This window comes from Corvus cornix, chromosome 1A, assembly GCF_000738735.6.
Source record: "Corvus cornix cornix isolate S_Up_H32 chromosome 1A, ASM73873v5, whole genome shotgun sequence".
In the NCBI taxonomy this organism is placed as follows: Eukaryota; Metazoa; Chordata; class Aves; order Passeriformes; family Corvidae; genus Corvus; species Corvus cornix.
In genome coordinates, this window is record NC_047057.1 from 50,163,021 (window position 1) to 50,180,936 (window position 17,916).

General features: G+C 47.3%; 1 protein-coding gene across 1 annotated transcript; it reads left to right on the top strand.

Annotated features, from left to right (window-relative positions):
- Positions 1-742: 742 nt before the first annotated feature.
- CBX7 (chromobox 7) lies at positions 743-16,710 on the top strand. Its single transcript, XM_039570655.1, is given in 7 exon segments — positions 743-787; positions 789-827; positions 2,144-2,187; positions 6,141-6,206; positions 6,731-6,797; positions 7,379-7,718; positions 9,731-16,710. Coding segments are annotated over 7 exon segments (735 nt in total). The 5' UTR covers positions 743-757; the 3' UTR covers positions 9,880-16,710.
- The last annotated feature ends 1,206 nt before the right edge of the window (positions 16,711-17,916 follow it).

Here is a 17,916-nt window from a genome sequence, read left to right on the forward strand (position 1 = left end):
AGGATTATCAGCTGGATCGACGCTGAAACCAGGACTGACATCCCATCAGCTGGATTGACACTGGAACCAGGACTGGTGATCCCATTTTCTCTCTTTTTTCCCTTTTTATTTTTCTTTCTTTCTCTTTCCCCTGTGCCCCCGCCCTTTAGTAGGTCAGGGACTAACATACCAATTTCCATGCCAACTGTGTAATTTACTAGTAAAACTTTCTGTTCGTTTGCGGGCCCTCGGACTTTCGTCGTTGCTTTCCACCACGAGCACTGACGAGTCTTGGGTGCTTCCTTCCCCTTAAAGGTGGGCCGTGGCAGGCACCTCGCGCTGAGGCACCTGCAGCGGGTGCCCGGGCAGAGGAGCCACGCCGGGCTCCTGCCGCAGCGCTGCTCCCGCCTCCCCGCTCTGCCGCTCGCCGCTTCCCCAGCCGCCGCCGCCGGCACGCGACCGCCGGGGGCCGCGCTGCTGCGGAAAACGCCCGTAAATGCCACGGCTCGGCGGCGGCGGGCAGCGCTCCCTCACGGCGCTACCCCCGGCGGGAGGGAGGCGGCGCGGCCGGGGCCGGGGCGGGAACCGCCTGAGGCGCCGCTCCCGCCTCCTTCGCTCCCTCCCTCACCCCCCGCTCCCGCCCCCTCGCGCGCGCCGCCGGGGAAAACGTTGCGCAGGTTCTAAAGCGGCGGCGGGGGCGCGGCCGCGCGCGAGGGGCGTGTGAGGGGGAGCGGCGGGGAACGGGCGCCACCGGCACAGCCCTCGGCCCGCCCGCCGCATGGAGCTGTCGGCCATCGGCGAGCAGGTGGTTCGCCGTGGAGAGCATCCGCAAGAAGCGCGTGCGGAAGGTGGGCAGCGGCGGAGCGGAGCGGGGCGGGGCGGGGGAGCGCACCGGGACACCCCCGCCCCTCCCGCCGCGCACCGGGAGGGGGAGGCGTGGTGGGCGCGCGCGCGCGGCTGCCCGGTCCCCGTCGCTGTCCCCCGGTCGCGTCCCCTCACATCCGCGGTGGGGGCACCGGCACCTGCCCGAGGCTGGCGGGCGGGGACACACGTGTTGCCCGTGAGGAGGGGGCGATTGTCGCTGCTGGGGTTCAGCCTGCCTGCAGGATGAGTGCTGGTGGTACCACACGGGAGAGCCCAAAGCGGAGAGGGTTTGGGAAGGCTCCCGTGACTCAGTTTCCCCAGCCGTGAAAGCGCTCCCGTCCCCGCAGAGTGTTGCAAGGATAAACCTGTAAGCATGCAGTGTGTAGCGATCATCCGGTGGAAAGTTCCTTATAGGGGAGTGTTTTCCAGCCTTGGGAAGCTGATGAGCCCCCCAAGAGGAAAATGAAACTGGTTCTCTGCCTCAAGTACCCTTGCTTTCCTTGCTCTGCTCTCCTGTAAAGGTGTCTGTGGCTGCAGCAGTGGCTCTTGCGAGAGTGGTCGTCCACAGACACAAAGGCCTTTGCCATGCTTTGGGAAGTGCTTAACAAACCCCTCAGTATAACATTAAATACTTTGATAGTTGTTCACATTGCTTGCGGAGCCCTTGAATGCAGTTTCCAATCACTACACTTTTTTTTTTTTTTTTTTAAATCTTGTACTTAGAGTGAATAAAAAAAAAAAGTGTAGCTCTGAACTTCAGCTGTGAGCTGCTGATTGCTTGGGTCGAAAGGATGACTGCCTGTGATGGATGGAACAGTGTTTGAGTAGAGCATGTAGCAAATGGAAAGGAACATGCCAGAGATGCTTCATAGGTTCTGAAATACTGTGTTTCTTCTCTCTGCTTTAAAAAAAAAATTCATCTGACATTTGCTCCTGGCATACATCTTCTTCCTGCATTTATGTGTGCTGACTTCTTGTAGGTTTGCCTGTGAATGTGTGAATGGTTCCGTCTTGCTCTCTGGTTGGCTTTTAGTGTTCTCCCTGCAAGCCTTCTGCAAAGCTGTGGTCCAAGGTGATGGTAGTACAAGCATGCTTAAACACCCCTGTGTGCCCATTTTTTGGAGAAAAAGGTATAGCAAATGTAGTTTAATGAGGAAGTGGCTATGTTTTGAAAATAAAGGGATGGGAAACAAGCTTTTTGGTTGCAGAGTTCAGTCCTGTTGATTGGTTGCATCTCATACTGTAGCCCATATTTGGTTCCGTAGTTCACCTGTTTTCTTCTGCCTTTTTCCACCCTCAGGGTAAAGTAGAATACCTGGTGAAGTGGAAAGGATGGCCCCCAAAGTAAGTTGTGTTTACTTGCCTGTTTTTTCTTTAATATTCCATAATAGCTTGCATTCTGCAGTTGAGCATTTCATTCATAATGGGTAATGTCTTGTCCCTCATTTCAACAACAATAACAAAACCAAAGAGCCACAAACCAAATTGAAATCTGTTTGTGAATTTGCAGCTAAGGAATACAAACTGTGTGCCAGTCTATTCTGACTGGTTTTTGCCACCACTGAAATATTTCATTGAGATGCTTTCTAGATACAAATGTTTTTAAATTCATTATGAGTTCAACAAAGAACCCGGATTCTTCTGAACTTGGAATGGCTCCTGCTTTTCTGAGTCAGCACCAAGAGGACCCCACTTTATTTTTAGAGCTGTCTGCTGCCTTTTAAAATAGAAAACATGTTGATGGTCTTGTCTTCCTCTCCTACTGCTTCCCCTCTGCAATTTACCAACGGAAAGGAGCAATGTTTCAGATTTATTGATTGTAGCCGAATGCAGGTGATCTTTGTCCCTTGAAAATTACCGCCATGCTTTCATTTCCTTGTCTGAAGCCTCTGTTATTCTGAGGGCCTTTTCAGCTTTTGCTTTGGTTGCTACATTGCAAAAAGGAAGAAAAGTTTGGGGTTTTTTTCAGCATTGCTGTGCACTGTTTACAGACATTTTCTCTCATTAAAATGCAGCTGCTTCTGAAGAAGAGCCACTGCTCTGAGCTTAAGCAGTCTGTAAAATGCTTTGAGATTAAGAGGATTAGGTAACTGGAGAATATTACTATGTCAGCTAGCAGTCTAGTAGAACAGCCTCCTGGCTAACCCATATGGGGCCCTGTCTTTGCTTTTCTGTTTGTGCCTGTGTGTGTACATACACGATGTGCGTGGGGACAGCAGTGTTACACATGCAGTTGCTCTGCTGTTGCTAAGCAAAGGGAGCTGCTTGTTACAGGTTCATCCTCGCAGCCACAAAGTGAGGCCAGCCAGGATGGTTCTGACTGGCTGTACCTAGTGTCCAAGAAGCTGAAATGTGTTCTTGGGTGCCTAATTGTTGTGCCTAATCCTTATGATTATAGGCCATGTGTGAAGATAAGCCGCTTCCCCCTCTCTGGTGGCGGTGGGAGAGGGTGGCTTTATTCTTGAGTGTTCTGCTGTCAGAGTGTAACCTTGTTCACTTGTTGAGCACCACCTGCCATGTAGTGTGGGTCACTTCTTGGACTGCTTCAGCCTTTAATAGCCAAGTCTTACTTAATCACTGATAGAGGGTGGGAAATGTATTTGGAGCCTCTGAGGCCTCATCCCCTCTTGGCCAGAATACCGATGTTTATCCCATTCTCCTTTCAACAAATGCATTGAAGTCCTTCTCTTGTAAAGTCCCTTGCCAAGAAGGTGGGCTGAGGCATGGTGTAATGTTTCTTAGACAGAGCAGGCCTTATTCTTAACTGCTGCCTTTCCTTGTCCTGTGCCTTGAAACTCTGGGGGAGACAGAAACACTTTGGGGAATTTAAAGCACAGTTCTCCTGGGAGCAAGGTGATGTCAGGGTTCTCTTATTTTGATGTATGGCATGTCCAAGCATCTTCCCTCTTCCCCCAAACTACAAATCTGAGGACTGCTGGGTTTTTTTTCCTTACTCCTGCCGGCCTCCACTGTAACTGTTCCCTCAGTGGTTTGAATTACTTAAACCCAAGGTGCTCAGAGCATTGAAGTCACTTTTCATTGCAGTGGCAGTCTCTGTTCCTTGTTTCTAAACATACATATGCCCGTGATGGCATGCAGCACCACAAGCTGTTTGTATCTTTGTGTTTGTTTCCTCATCCCACATCATTCCCTTCCGTAATTACCAACCTTGTTGCAATGCTCTTTGTAATCTCTGTACCTATTATCCCATCATTTCCAGTGAAAGTATCGTGGAAGGGAATAAGGATAGGTCAGTAGTTTACTGCTTTCACATGAAATTCTTATTTCAGTTTTTTTCCCCCTCTTCTTAATAAAAAATTCTTATTCATGCCCTACACCTCAGATTTATGGATTGCACTGCTGGAGTCAGGGAATGGAGGAGTGACTATCTGATTCTAGCTACAAGCTTGTTTACAACTTGTGTTGGAGTTAAAAGGAGGGGGAAGAGGAGGAGTAGAAGGAGGGGGAAGGAAGATCATATGATCTGTGTTTTCCAGAGTGCCTGCTCTCTGCAGTTTGCTGCAGCCTGGGCTGTGTGTACCCATATATAAAGCTCTGTGTGCGCGCGCGCGTGGCAAACTCAACCATGTTTTTTTTATATGCAGTGTTTTGCCACTGCAGCGAAGCCAGAATCTGAACTGCAGAGAAAAAGGCAACACCCACCAGGGTGTTTTTTTTAAGCAAATCCCTTTTCTTCTCTTGCCTATGAAAAGCAATCCAATGACTTTTTCCCCCCTTGTGGTGTTATTTTTCTTAAATTTGTAGGATGAGTGCCAGAATCCCTGCAGCTGGGAGGAAACCTTCCTCCTTTCAAACAGTATCTTGGCTTTGACAGCTCACAGTCAGGTTGCTGCAGGAGGCATGAGCAAAGGAGGGAGAGAGAGAGGGAGGGATCAGCTGGCTATGAAGACATGTCTGTTCTTAACTCTCTGATGTACAGTGCACCTTGAGATATCTGAATGTCCTATTTTTGTTTCTCTCTTTTGTAAAAGAATTGTATTTTCATTTCTAGACCCATCCTCCAGTAATGTTCCAGTATTGCAGTACCCTTCTTCTCTCTAATGGGGAGACAAAAGGGAAAAGCATTCCCAAACCACCTCCCATGTATCTCATGTCCTCACATGCAGCCTGTGCTTCATCCAGAAATGTAAACTTAATGCTTTCTTGCTGTTCAAAGGGACTGATACAATGCACCCTTGTGCACCTGCATGTGACTCCTCTCTGGTCCTCCTCCCCAGGGTCTGAGAGGAGCTCTGCTTTCAGGAAAGTTAGTGTTCTGAGGCATTTGAGGATTCAAATTTACTTTCCTGCCTTAGAGTTTGTATAGTAGAGACATGACACCCACCTTTTCTGGGCAAGCATGACCCCTAAGAAGTAAACATGCCCCAAGGACCACTTTGTGCTTCTTTCAGCTTCCACAGTGGGAGCGTTTTGGCTGCTTCTCCCTAGTATTAAGTGCAGCTGTGCTCTTTGGGAACCAGTTTTGGAGTTGCCTGCTAGGTGGGTTCAGCCCTTTCCTGAGCATCTGATTCCTGTCACAGCTGTCTGGCTGTCGAGGAGGGGAGTTGGGGCAGCGAATGACGCTGTTCCCAGGCTGCTTCGGGAGCATGAAGCCTGTTCGGAGCAGTGTGGGTGGCCCTGCCCACAGTGCAGTTGGGGTATTTGTGTCGATGAGCTCCGCTCGATAGGAACAACCTGTAGGGGGAGCCGAGCGGGAGGAGGAGGCGTTGGCAAGTGGCCATCAGCTTGCCCCAGGGCCCAGGTCCCAACATGTTTGGTTGAACGGCATCAGTGGAAAAAAACTACACTCTTAAATGAATCCTTTCAGCTTCAGTGATTAGAAGTAATTAATAATGCAGGTGAGAAAGCGTACTTACTCTTTGAGCACTCTAAATTAAGAGAGACCTATTTTTCAGAAGGATGTATCAGACCATGCCTCATTGTTCCATGGGGTTTGTTGGATTTGAGGGAGTGCTGCAGATGCGACCTGTTTAGGCATGGACTTAAAAACAGTTTGTGAGTGTCTGCACAGGCTTTGCACACAGTGTGGAGGGGGCCCTGGGGAGGAAAGTCTTCCCTGTTTTTGTACAAAGAGCTGCTTGATGCTTGGCCCTGCCTGTTTTGGGAAGCTGGGGAGGGAATGACTGGGATTCCTCAGAGCTCTCGCAATGTTGTGGCAGGCCCCACCAACCCTTGTGAAGACAGTATCCAGGGCTGCAGCACACTGGTAGCAGGCATGCAGAGAGAATGTTTCATTAAAATACTGTTTACTTTTTATTCCTTATGTTTTTCTTCAGATACAGCACATGGGAGCCAGAGGATCATATCTTGGACCCTCGCCTGGTAGTGGCTTATGAAGAAAAGTAAGGGCACGTGTTCTTTCTCTCCCTGGACGCAGCAAAAGAAATAGTGTCTTTATTTCATTGTATGCATAAAGTGCCCCTGTTGTCCCTACTTCAGTCAAAGATGAGATGTATAGCAATGAATCCCGCTTGATTTTTGTACCCTGGTGTTGATTGAGATGGTCAAGACAGGTTTAAAGCAGCTTTGATTGGCATTGTTGAGGAAATGAGGCCAAGAACAGGCAGCATTGAGCCAGAGAACAATCAGATTCAGGTTTTGATCAGGTCCAGAGCTGGACTGGAGTGATGTGAGGTGGGAAGTTTCTCTAACCCATCCTTGATTAGCTGTATCAGAGAAATTTCCCTACTGCAAGGTTTTCACTCCTACAGGAAGCAATTCTGGGATGTTTTCCAAGCTTACACTGGTCACCATTGGGTTTTAGTGAAGGAAATTGAGGGAGCTATGCTGTAGAAGGTTGAAGTCCCAACTAGGTTTTATGCTGTGGTATTTAGTACTCAGTTTGATTCATATTCCTCTTTCACAGGGAAGAGAGAGACCGTGCATCAGGGTACAGGAAAAGAGGCCCCAAACCAAAGCGCCTCCTACTGCAGGTAGCCTTTTGCTCTTCTGTGTATTTCTAACTCCTTAGCTGCTGTGTTGCTCCTCTCAGTGAGGTGGAAACTGTTTGCTGTTGCATGGACAAAATTGGAGGTAACAAGTTAACAACATGAAATCAGTGTTTAAGCAGATAATTTTAACCTGTCAGCTGAAGAGGTCGCTAATATGTCTTTTAAAAAGCAAAACAAAACAACAGCTCTTTCTCTCTGAACTAGGATTTTATAAAGTATGGGCCTGGGTAGTTGCAGGTTACCTGGTGTGTGTGTTCTTTTAATTTCATGTTGAGCTTGGATTTTCCATCAAGTCAAAGGTAGCCCATGGTTGGAAGTGGAGTTTCAGCATGCTTTCACTGTTGCCAAGCAAAGCAGCCAATCCTAGGAAGCAGATATTAGGAAGAGCTTAGAAGGCAGTTGAAGAGGAGAGAGAAATGGTGTTGTAGAAGCACCATACCTTATCCTAGCTCATCTAGATGTTCAGAGACAGAACAAAGAATATTTTCCTGGTTCCCAGTGGGGAGCCCTGACTGTATGATCAGATGTCTGCTCTGACCCTTGCTGCGTTGGTGTCTTGGCAGCGGCTGTATGGCATGGACTTGAGGAGTGCCCACAAGGGAAAGGAGAAGCTCTGCTTCTCTCTTGCACGGAGGTTTGGAGGAGGAGACAGTAGCCTGCCAGGGGCCAAGACAGGGCAGGCAGAGTTTCCCGAGAAGACTGGGGGTGCAGTCCTGCCATTCTCTCTCCGGAAGCAACGCAAAAACCAGAAGTACCTACGACTGTCAAGGAAGAAGTTTCCCCGCATGGCGAGTCTGGAGAACCGAAACTGCAGACATGAGTTCTTCCTGAATGATGCCGTGGGCCTAGAGGCCAGGCAGAGCCCTGACGACTGGGAGGCCACGCAGCACACCAGCAAAGAAGGTAAGGCCAGTTACCCTTTGGCTGTGAAGTTCTGGGGCATGTCAAAGATGTTCTGCATCCTTCCTCCTTGATTACATCCTCCTGGGATTGTGGTTTAGGTCAGGTCTTCAGAGCAGCTCTTGTGGGCCCATATTATGTCCCTCTTGTTTGCAGGTTTCTTTCTTGTTTGAAGAGCACAGATTAATTGTTTTTTTGCTCCTGTTGCCTCTCTGTAGTCTGACATCCCTAATGCCCCTCCCAGTGTTAGAAAACATGCAGAAGATACTGCAAGTTTTTCTCCTCTTAAGATTTTCTCCTGGCAGACGTGATACACAAGTGTGACAGAGATGAACTCTGCCTCTGTCCACATTATCCACACGTGCTCAGCCTGCTGCTTGGCTCAAAGGACTTTGGCTGGCAGTGGACAAGCTTGGACAGTGGCACTCCTCTCATAGTGCTGCTTTGAGAAGCATACAGGAATGCTGCTAGGAACTCACAGTGTACTCCCCTGTGCCCTCCTTCCCTTTCTTCTCCACACCCTTCTAAAGCCTCTTGCTATAGAGCTATGTGAGAGGAGGAGAGAGAGATGAAGTGAGGATGGTAACTCCTGCCTGATCCCACTGAGTAGGCAGCATGAGTGTAGGCATGGGAGATGTCCAAGCACATTTGGCATTTTGGGGAACGATACCAGCATCTTGTGTAGGAGGGCTGTGGGATGTGTGTGTTGCTCTCAGTTACCAGGGAAACTCTAGCCCTGCATTATTAGAGCTTCTGAAGGCGTAGCTTTCTTGAGGAGTGGAAAACCGGGGCTTGTGCTGGTTGTAGTAGCTAAGGGAATCCTGTTACTCCTTGCTAGGAGTAGCTGTTAGCCAGGCTGGATTAGGTAGGATCTTAGGGGAAGGGCTGTGTTCTGGAAGTCAGCGCTATTCCCTCCTTTCTGAGAGAGATTGGAATGATGCTCAGAATCCAGGGAGGCAGCAGTAGGAGTAGCAGAGAGGAACCCAGTGTTACATCCTGGTGGTGAGGAAATGTGTGGGGCTGTTCTCCCTGGAAGCATGGGGCGCTAAAGCACTTGGGGATCAGAAGAGTGAGTGGCACTACAGAATTGTAAAACGGGTTTTGTTCTCCCCTTGACACATGGCCTGTGTGGAATCCCAGTTACTGTTAGGGGGAATTGGACTTTTTCCGGGGGGGGGGAAGTAGACACCCCAGGTGTTTGAGACAGAAGCCAGGAAATACACTCTTAAGGGGCTCTTGTTCTTTGCCCAGGTTGGGACAACAAGGCGTATAGTGGACAGGTAGAGCGACAGGGAGAGGGTGTGTTTTCTTCCTCTCTATTTACGTGGCAGTCTCTGGGGGCTGTGGGGAAGTGAGCCTTTAGGTGGCTGAGGGGCTGATAATTATTCTTACAGTGAGAAAGTGCAGGGGTGCTTGGGTTTCTTGTATGGAGCTGTCTGGGAGAGAAGGAGGAATATGAGAAAGGAAGAGCAGCTTCTCCATGGAGCACTACTGAGGGATTTTTGAGAGAATCACACCCAGGCTGTATTGCAGGTGCAGTACGAGGCAGACCCTCCATTTTGGCTCCCTTTGACTCCCCTAGGAGTATCTAAAGAGTGTATGTAAGAGATTTTAAGTTTTGCCTTTTTAGCAGGATAGGGCATTTAGAAGCAGGTGAGCTCAAACCAGGGTGAGTGTGCTTTGCTGTCACAAAACCAAGTTAGGGGCTGAGATGGGATGAGAGGTATTGGGGAATTGTGGACGGTTAGATGAACTTGGTTTTACAGGGTCTTTTGACCTCTGTGTAGGCTGCTCTGATATCACTGTGTATCTGGACACCTGATCCTCCATTTTCCCTTAGCCTCTGAGGGGAGGGCTTGCACATGTTCTTTCTTGCTCTGTACATGCAGATTCAGTACAGGCTGATTTCACCTATGGTTTGTCAGAAAGGAGACCCTTTTTCCATCCTTCCTTTCCCTCTCCCTTCTTTCTTCTCTGTTCCACTAACATGCTCTCATCTGCCTTTCTTTCTGCAGCAGATGTGGATGCCAGTCTCCCTTGGATCCCCACTGTGCCCCCCAGCGAAGTGACAGTGACAGACATCACGGCAAACTCCATTACCGTCACTTTCAGAGAAGCACAAGTGGCTGAGGGCTTCTTTCGAGACCGGAGTGCGCAGTTCTGAATCTCTGTTTGCAGTGCTCCCCAAAACCACTGCTTTTAGGGTGGGGCTATGGAAGGGTTACGTTACCCCTTAAGAGAAAAAAAAAATCCAAAATGTCTCCTCTTAAAATGTTTACAGAGACCTTTTTTTTTTTCCTCCTTTTTCCCCTTTCAGATACGCAAAAAAGGGCAGTGTAGGGGGTGTGTGTTTGTCATTGCTTTGTCCAGCTGAAAAACTGACGGCCCTTTCCCTGGCAAAGACTCCCCTCCTTGATGTGAAAGCAGCAGGCTGAACAATTCGCCTTTTATCCTGTCAAGTGGCGGCAGCTGCATTTGTGGGGAGAGGGCATGTGGAGGTGGAAAGAGAGCTGGATCTCTAGCCTGCCGCCTTGTTCTGCAATTGATATCCCTTGGATAAAGATACATCTCTGTACATTGCTCTTCCCACCTTCCTCCTCCCTCTCTTCCTGCAGCAGCGAGAGGCGATGGATCCTACCTGTGTAGATAACTCCAGCCTGTTAAGACTTTCTCTCCAGTGCTGTTCTCCCTGTCGCCTGCTGTCAGGACTTCAGAAACGTATTTGCCTGTCTGTGGTAAGTCAGTCTTTGCAACATGGGTCTGTATAGGCAGCAGAGCTTTCTCCCTTTGATCGTTGATCATGCGGAAAGACTGAAATGCATCTCTGAAATCCAAATTGGCAACATAAATTCAATTTGCCCTCATTAAAAGCTCGAAAAGCCAGCATAGTTGAGACATACCATTCTGTATATGCTAAACAGGATTTCCAGGCTTGGCTCTGCTGCATGAGGAATGTGTTATGGAAAGTGGGGTCTTCTTACCCTTTGCCAAATTCAGTATTAATAAGAAATCCTGCCCTGAACCTGTGGTAATAATTTGGTTGAAAACTGACTCCTCTCCCCTGGGAGGAGGGGCTAATAGGACAACTGAAGCATTGCCTGGCACCGCAGATATCCAAGATACTGGCACAGGCCCAGGACACGGGAATTGGACAGAACTGAGCTAGAAATGGACCTTGATTACCAGCAAATTCTGCTCTTGGATCCCATAGAGAGATCCAAGATAAACAACATGTGGGGAAGGCATGTATTAGATTTGAGGAGAGGAAAAATTCCTAATTCTTAGCAATGAGAATTCTTGGATTGTGCTGCCTGAATGATACTCTTCCATGACTCCAGTCTCCTCACAGTATCTGTGATCCTGTACTACTTTACTGATAGGAACTTCCCCTTGGAAGGCTTAAAAATCTTTGCCAAGGAAAGCAGTCTGCATTTCAATAGACCTGCCTGATCTTGCACTTAAAAATGCCTTGTGCTGGACTGCCTGTGACACTTTGAGATTTTTGAAGAATTGCTGTATTTTGAGTTGGTAGTTTAGCATAGCATCTGTTCTTGCACATGCATGTTCTCTTCCATTTTTAAAAGCAAATTTTATTTAAATAACTTAATTTTATAAATATAGACCTTTTCCAATGGAAAGCAAGAAGAGTAAGGTAGAGTCTAAAGTGGGAACTGCGGGACAGAGTGCTGCAGGGTAACATTGGCTACTGTCATGATTACTGTCCCCAAATACTATGTTTCCTTACTCCACCCCACCTGAAGCATCTCTTATCTGCTGTATTTATTCGAAATGAAGCTATGAGCCTTGTTAGCTCTGAGATAAAGACACCTGTGGAAATCCTCAATGTGTTACTTTGAGGGGCTCGGCTACTGGCCTGCAGAATTTGGGAGCTCTAGGGTTTCTGGTCCTCCAAACATCTACTTATTGTAAAGTGCTTGGACTGGAACTGTGGGTTTTTACTAGAAGCAGTTTTTACCTCATTTAGGATATGGCAGCTCAGTGTAGATTTAGGATTTCTCCTTCCATCTCAGAGCTGTTTGATCAGGCCTGTCTTTCATGCCGTCACAGCAGTTTCAGGATTGCTGGGAAGATCTTGAATTTCTGGATTGACCTTTTGTCTCTCAAAGAAGTAAGATGGGAGTTTTATTATGGAAAAATCTGAGAGGGTGAGAAATGGAAGCTGGGAGGGAATTATGTGGTGGGAGGAAGAGTGAGTGGGAAAGAAGCTTGCAATAGCTAGCAAGGCCAAGCTGATGAGGTAAGCATGCAGGCGCAGGATGTTTGTTGAACGTGGGTGTCCAGAGCGAAGCTTCTGTGTCTGGAGTTGCACCCTTTTTTGCAGGATGTGGGGTCAGACGGTGTTGTTACCATCACCCACACACCTCCTCTTCCTGACACCTGCCAAATATGCTGAATACCTACATGTCTCTTCTGTTGTGAAAGTGGACACACCACATGGCCCAGTCCACTCTTGCAGGTTGGAGCAGGTCAGGTAGTGATGGTTGGAGAAGCATAGTGTTTTAGGTTATTTTAAAAAAATGTCTTGAACTGCAGCTCATCCTGCTAAATCTTCATGGCATTTATAGGATCTGGTTTCTTTATTCTAGTGCAGCAACTGCTGCCTTTGTCATGTCTTCATCTCAAATGTACAAATACACCAAAAAAAGCTTCCTATTTACTAAGTTCCTGCCTTTGGCTGACATTGGAAGCAATATCAATCCTGCAGCAGGAAAGAGCTTGTCCTAATAAACTAGATTTCCATCCTCTGCTTTTCTCTCCACTCACCAGCTGACACTTCTCAACACTTTGTTTTGGCACTTTTCTTTAAACATATTTTCTTTCTCTTGCAGTGGAGTTTTCAAAGACTTGTGGTGGTCTTTCAAATAGGATCCACCTACAGCTTCATATCTTAATCATTTTTTTGGATCAGGCTATCTAGTGTTCTGCTGGTGACTAATCATCTTGCTACATGAAGTGTGGAACAAAGTACCTGGCTGCCATGCTGCTTTGTGTCAATGAGGAGCTAACCATAATGGGGTTAAGACACAACAAGCTGCATGTGCGTGGGTTTGGGGGGGGGGGGTGTGAAGAGGAGTTTGTGGTAGGAAAGTAAGCAGTTACTTTGTTGGCGTGGACTTTTTTTTTTTGACATTCGTGAATTCTTGTTTATCTCAAAGATCTTTTCGAGAAGATTTTTCTCCTGATCTTTTTAAAGTGTGGCTCTGTTCCACATTATCTGCTGACATATCACTGTAAACTTCCTTGGTAGAGCTGGTCTTCAGGGACTTTAAAATTAGCTTTATTCCACCTCTGCAGGTGTAGAGAGGGTTTTACTAGTGATGGAAAGATAGGTTGTCTGGGTTTGTCTCTTCTCCCCAATATTGTCCATCTGCCAGTTCAACCCCAAACCTGACAGTTGAATTGGGACCTCCTGTGCTAACAAATCATGAAAATCAGATGCTGTGTTTGGATCTTTGTTAAGCATTCCGTTTGATTAGAAGAGCCAGAATAGCATCCAGCTGAAGCTGAGCTTAATAATTCTATTTGAAGCACAAGCCAAGAATAGAAATGGGCTAACTCTCCCATACCTTGTTTGGCTCCATGGCTGTAAACAAGAAAAATAAACTTCAGCCAGTGGAAATTACTGAACTGTACACAAGAAGCAATGTTCTCGAAGAACTGCTCTAATAGTCATTCTTAGAACTGTTTCCATGTGAAAATTTACTAGCAGTGTTGGGGGACAGAAGTGTTTATTTCATAGATCTTGCAGTGAACTCACTGTATATGTGACAGAACTGAGGGGCTTCATGAGACTGGAAAGCCTTTATTGTTAACACTGTGTTTAAAAAAATATATGGAAAGGACTGCCTCTGTTCCCAGATGGTTATAAACTAGATGTTATTGCTGTGATATACAAGTGATGCCTTGGAACAGCAAGTTTTAACACGTAAATAGTGGCATTAAGTAGCCTCCTGCATGCTCCTTATTGTCTTGAATTTGCTTGGGGGCCCTTCTGCTTGTGAAGTCAGACTAAGGTGATTCTTTTCTTTTTTTCTTTATTTTTTTTTCAAGCAAGACCAGGATATTATTGTGAGAACACCCAAAAGCAGTTCCATTTGCCAAAATAAGCCCAAATTTGTTAGTGAATTGACTCTTGTTTATGTCAGAGCTCAGACATAGAGAAGCTTATTGAGAAATGAATGGCTTTGTTATTAGTGTTGTGAAACTGTCCAGAATTGTTCTTCTGGTGTTTTGTGACTGGATGTATAAAACTGTTTGTTCACCTCACAGGGGGCCCTTGGCCCCAGTACTGTTTCATGCTGTATGCCAGCTAGTGCTGCTTGATGGTTTCACTGGAATAGAGAAGGGAGGCCTCACACAGGTCAAAAAATAGGCAGGGTAGCTCAGGCAAGACCCTCCGTGGTAGCCACTACAGAGGCTGGGGTGTGGAACACAGTGGGGGCTGTTAGCCACATCTGTGTATTAAGCAAAGCAAAGTCTACCACCACCTCTCCACCTCTTCCTCTCCTCCAGCTTTGAGCTTTTGTTTTAAGAAGCAGGGAAAGTAAAAACCTCATTTTCTAAAGCTGATTGGTATCTACCCATGTTCTGTCCCCCCCTGGTTTACTTGCAGCCTAGGAAGAAGAGGGCAGTGGGCCTTTCTGGGAAAGTAATAGGGACAAATGCACGTCAGGGAAGGGAGGGACAGAGTTGCCTCGGAGCTGCTCTCACTAGGTGGTTGAGGAGGGGCCTTTGAGTGAGCTGGCAGTTGAGAGAGAAGGTGTGTTATAAACAAAGAACTTGTAGTGAAACGGATCCCTTGCATCTGTGAGTGGAGTTGTGAATGGGCCCTGCAGAGAGGTGAGTGCTGCATTTATGTATCAGTCTTCTGCCATTTGGGAATGCAAGGGAGGTGTGTACGTTGACAACTTGCACAGGGTAATTTCTACATGAAAATGTATAGCATTGGAACACGTTGCTTTTGTTGCCATGCCTATTGTAAAGGTTTTCCCCAAGGGCATGATAAACTTGTTTTGAGATAATAGCTTATGATCAACAGGCCACGTTGTCCTGTGCCTGAACTTACTGTCCTCACAGAGAAAGTGTGAGCTTCTGGGTGTCAAACCACCTGGATTCCACGCACGAAGCTGGTTAGGATAGGAAGGCTTATAAAACAGCCCCAGGACAATTGGAAGGCGAGAGAAGCAATCACTTAAAATGGAATTCAAACCCTTCAAATCCTTTCCTGTAACTAGCACTTGCTGTAGAGATGACCCCTTTTTCTCTTCCACCTTTCTCTTCCCCCTTAACTTCTTGAAGTAGTGCAGGGAGCAGGCAGGCAGATGATGCTAATTAACTGGGAGTGGCAGAGGCCTAGGGCTCCACGGGAGCATTTGGGGCTGCAGTGGATTGCTACAAAGTTGGGATGGAGTAGACGTCTTGCTGCTGAGATTGCCTTACCTGCTGTGGGCTGCCCTGTAATAATGCTAGGGGTTCTTCTCCGAGAGCACCAGTTGGATGTTGAAAGGGAGAACTCCTAAGACTGTTCGGAACCTCCATCACAGCTTATCTCATTACTGGGGTAGCAAAGTTTTGGCTGGGAGGGGTATTTTGGAGGAGGAGGAGGTGGAAAACCTTTTTTTATTATTATTATGTTTTTTAACCAGAAAATGTAGTGTCAGCACAAAGAAGCTTTTTGCAAATCTGTCAAAATGTTAAGCAGCTTTTTTTTTGCTTTTAAATCTGAAGTATGTTTTGAAGCACTTTGGAAATACAAAGCACTAGGAGTGCTAAGTACTCCTTATCATCTGTCTAAAAGTGGCATTTGAAAAGTAAAAGATGTATCTGTTTCAGGCCGCTGGCTGCTCCTTATCATTTTTCCAGAGCTGCCACCCAGCCCTTTGCCTCCCTCCCATGGCTGGAGATGGGGAGTGTACTCCACCATGCCAGGAGCAGAGGGCTCCCTAAGAGAAAAGAGGAGACTTGCTAAATCCCTCGCTTGCCTTTGGGGTGCCGGTTGGCTTCCTCCCTCCCCACCTCCTTTGACTGAGGAAAGGGAAAAATGAAGTTGAGTTTCAGTTTGAGTCGTCCTAGTCTGGAACTATGACCGTTTCTTCCAGCTCCGGAGACATCTTTATAGAGTTTCCTGTCTGACAAATTGCACCTTATTAGCTTAATTGAGGAACGAGGAGATGTCTGTCCTTCTGCAGGGAGTGGGGAGAGGAAGGGAGGGTGAACCAGGAGCTGTCTTCAGTAGCTACTGGATTTTTCCAGAGGCCATTTCCTCACCTCATCTCCAGGAGAACAGCAACAAAAGAACTAAAATAATTTAGATGAAGCTTTTGTTCTGTGTATCTCAAGAACCTTTTGAGCAGGCTAAGGGGAGAGAACCCTTTTCCCTCACCTAGTCAGCTCCACAGCGTGGGGTTCAACGTCCCAGTTCTCTCGTTGGGTTTTAAGCACCGATCTTTTCCCTCAGCGTACGCACATCGTTAGAACTCTTTTGCACACTGGCTCACCTAATTTGGTGTGCTCCCTTTCTGTTGCAGGGGGAAGATGGGGGACAATGGGGTCGGTTAGAGGGAAGGGTCCCCGATTATTTTTGTTCCTGTCTCTTCAGTTGTTGCTGTTGTTCCCATCAGCACGCTAGAGTATTGGAGTCTTTGCACACAGAAAGCTTCCTTTTGCACAGAATGAGCTTCTAGCTTTTGTACAGACTAACTGAATGTATTTGGGGAGGGGGGGAAATAGGGAGTAAACCAATTCCAAACAAACCAATCAGAGTATAATGCCTTTTCTGAGCGAGTATGTGCTGTAAAAGGAGATTGTAATAGCAAAGGGAGGGCAGGCTCAAGTATAATTTGACACAAAGTGTGGTTTTATTTTTGTACTGATATGGATAAGAGACTGTACAGCATCTATTTATTTAGATGATTTATGTGGTAAATGTTGCAAACAAAATTATTAAAATATTAAATATGAGAACTGACATTTACCTCATGGTATGTTTGTGTGGTCATTTACCCCCCTCCCTTGCTTTAATTCTACAGCTGAATTATTTTCCAACAGTCACTTCTATTGGTGTGTAAATATTCAGTGCAGCTGGAAAAAGAATGGAAAATGTGCATGCGTGCGTGAGGAAGATCAGTAAAGAAGGATCGATGAAGAATGGAGCCTGCAAAAGGCTGTTTCTGACATTACTTTGATTGGAGGAGGTCAAGTTTTTATTAATTTTTAACCCACTGGGTAAGTTAGAGCTGTACAGGGGTGACCTGGGATGACTGGTCTTGGATGGATTACAATTTGAAGAGGAGAATACCAATGGCAGGGTGGCTGCAGCTCTGGGTTTAGGGAGTTCTCTACATCCTTGCACAAGGCTGCAGTGCCAGGACAGCTCTGCCCCAGTACCAGGAGAGTGCTGGTGTGCCCCATATCCTGCATCTTATGGCAATGCAGAAAGTCTGAGATGAGGCCTGGGCTGCCAGGCATGCTCAGCAGGAAAGCAGCTCTCTTCCAAGCCAAAGCCTCTGATGGGTTGGCCAGCAAGGCTTCTGGGGACCTCTTCAGGAGCACGGATGCTCCTGGGTACAGTTTGGCCCCTGGTTTACCCCATGGTTTAGCCAAGGAGCCTGAGTCCTGGAACTGCTGATACTCCATGGAGAAAATCCCAAGTGTCATTTAGTTCACTTGGGTGGCTGGCTTGCTCCCTCGAGGTGTGTCCCACTCCATCCCCTGTGGAGGGGGAGGCCAGCTGTTTATTGAGGTACCTGGGCAAGAGAATGGGGCTGTCTGAGATGCCTCTAGTAGATGTAATGTGGGGGTGAGCCCTGCACCTGAACGCAGCTATGGCATCAATCACAAAAGCATGTGGAGCAAAAGCAGAGGGGGATGGGTTGTATTGCCTGAGTCAGTCATGGCTCAAGGCAGCGTGGTTAGGTCTTGCCTGTGTAACCAAAGTGCTGTCAGCATGCTTTGCCTTGAGGCAGGGAAGCTGGAACTGAGTGATGGCATCAGAGCAGGACTCCAGCCAGCCACTTATTTTCTGGCAGCAGCTAGCAAGTCAGGTGAAGTTGTAAGAAACTGCAGTGCAGAGTTACGGGAAAGCCTGCTCTGGAGATTGTGTCTTCTTACCTCTGCCAATGCTGCAGAGGCTGGCTGGTGCTAGAAACAGCTTGTCCTTTTGCATGCATGTGTTGGCTGG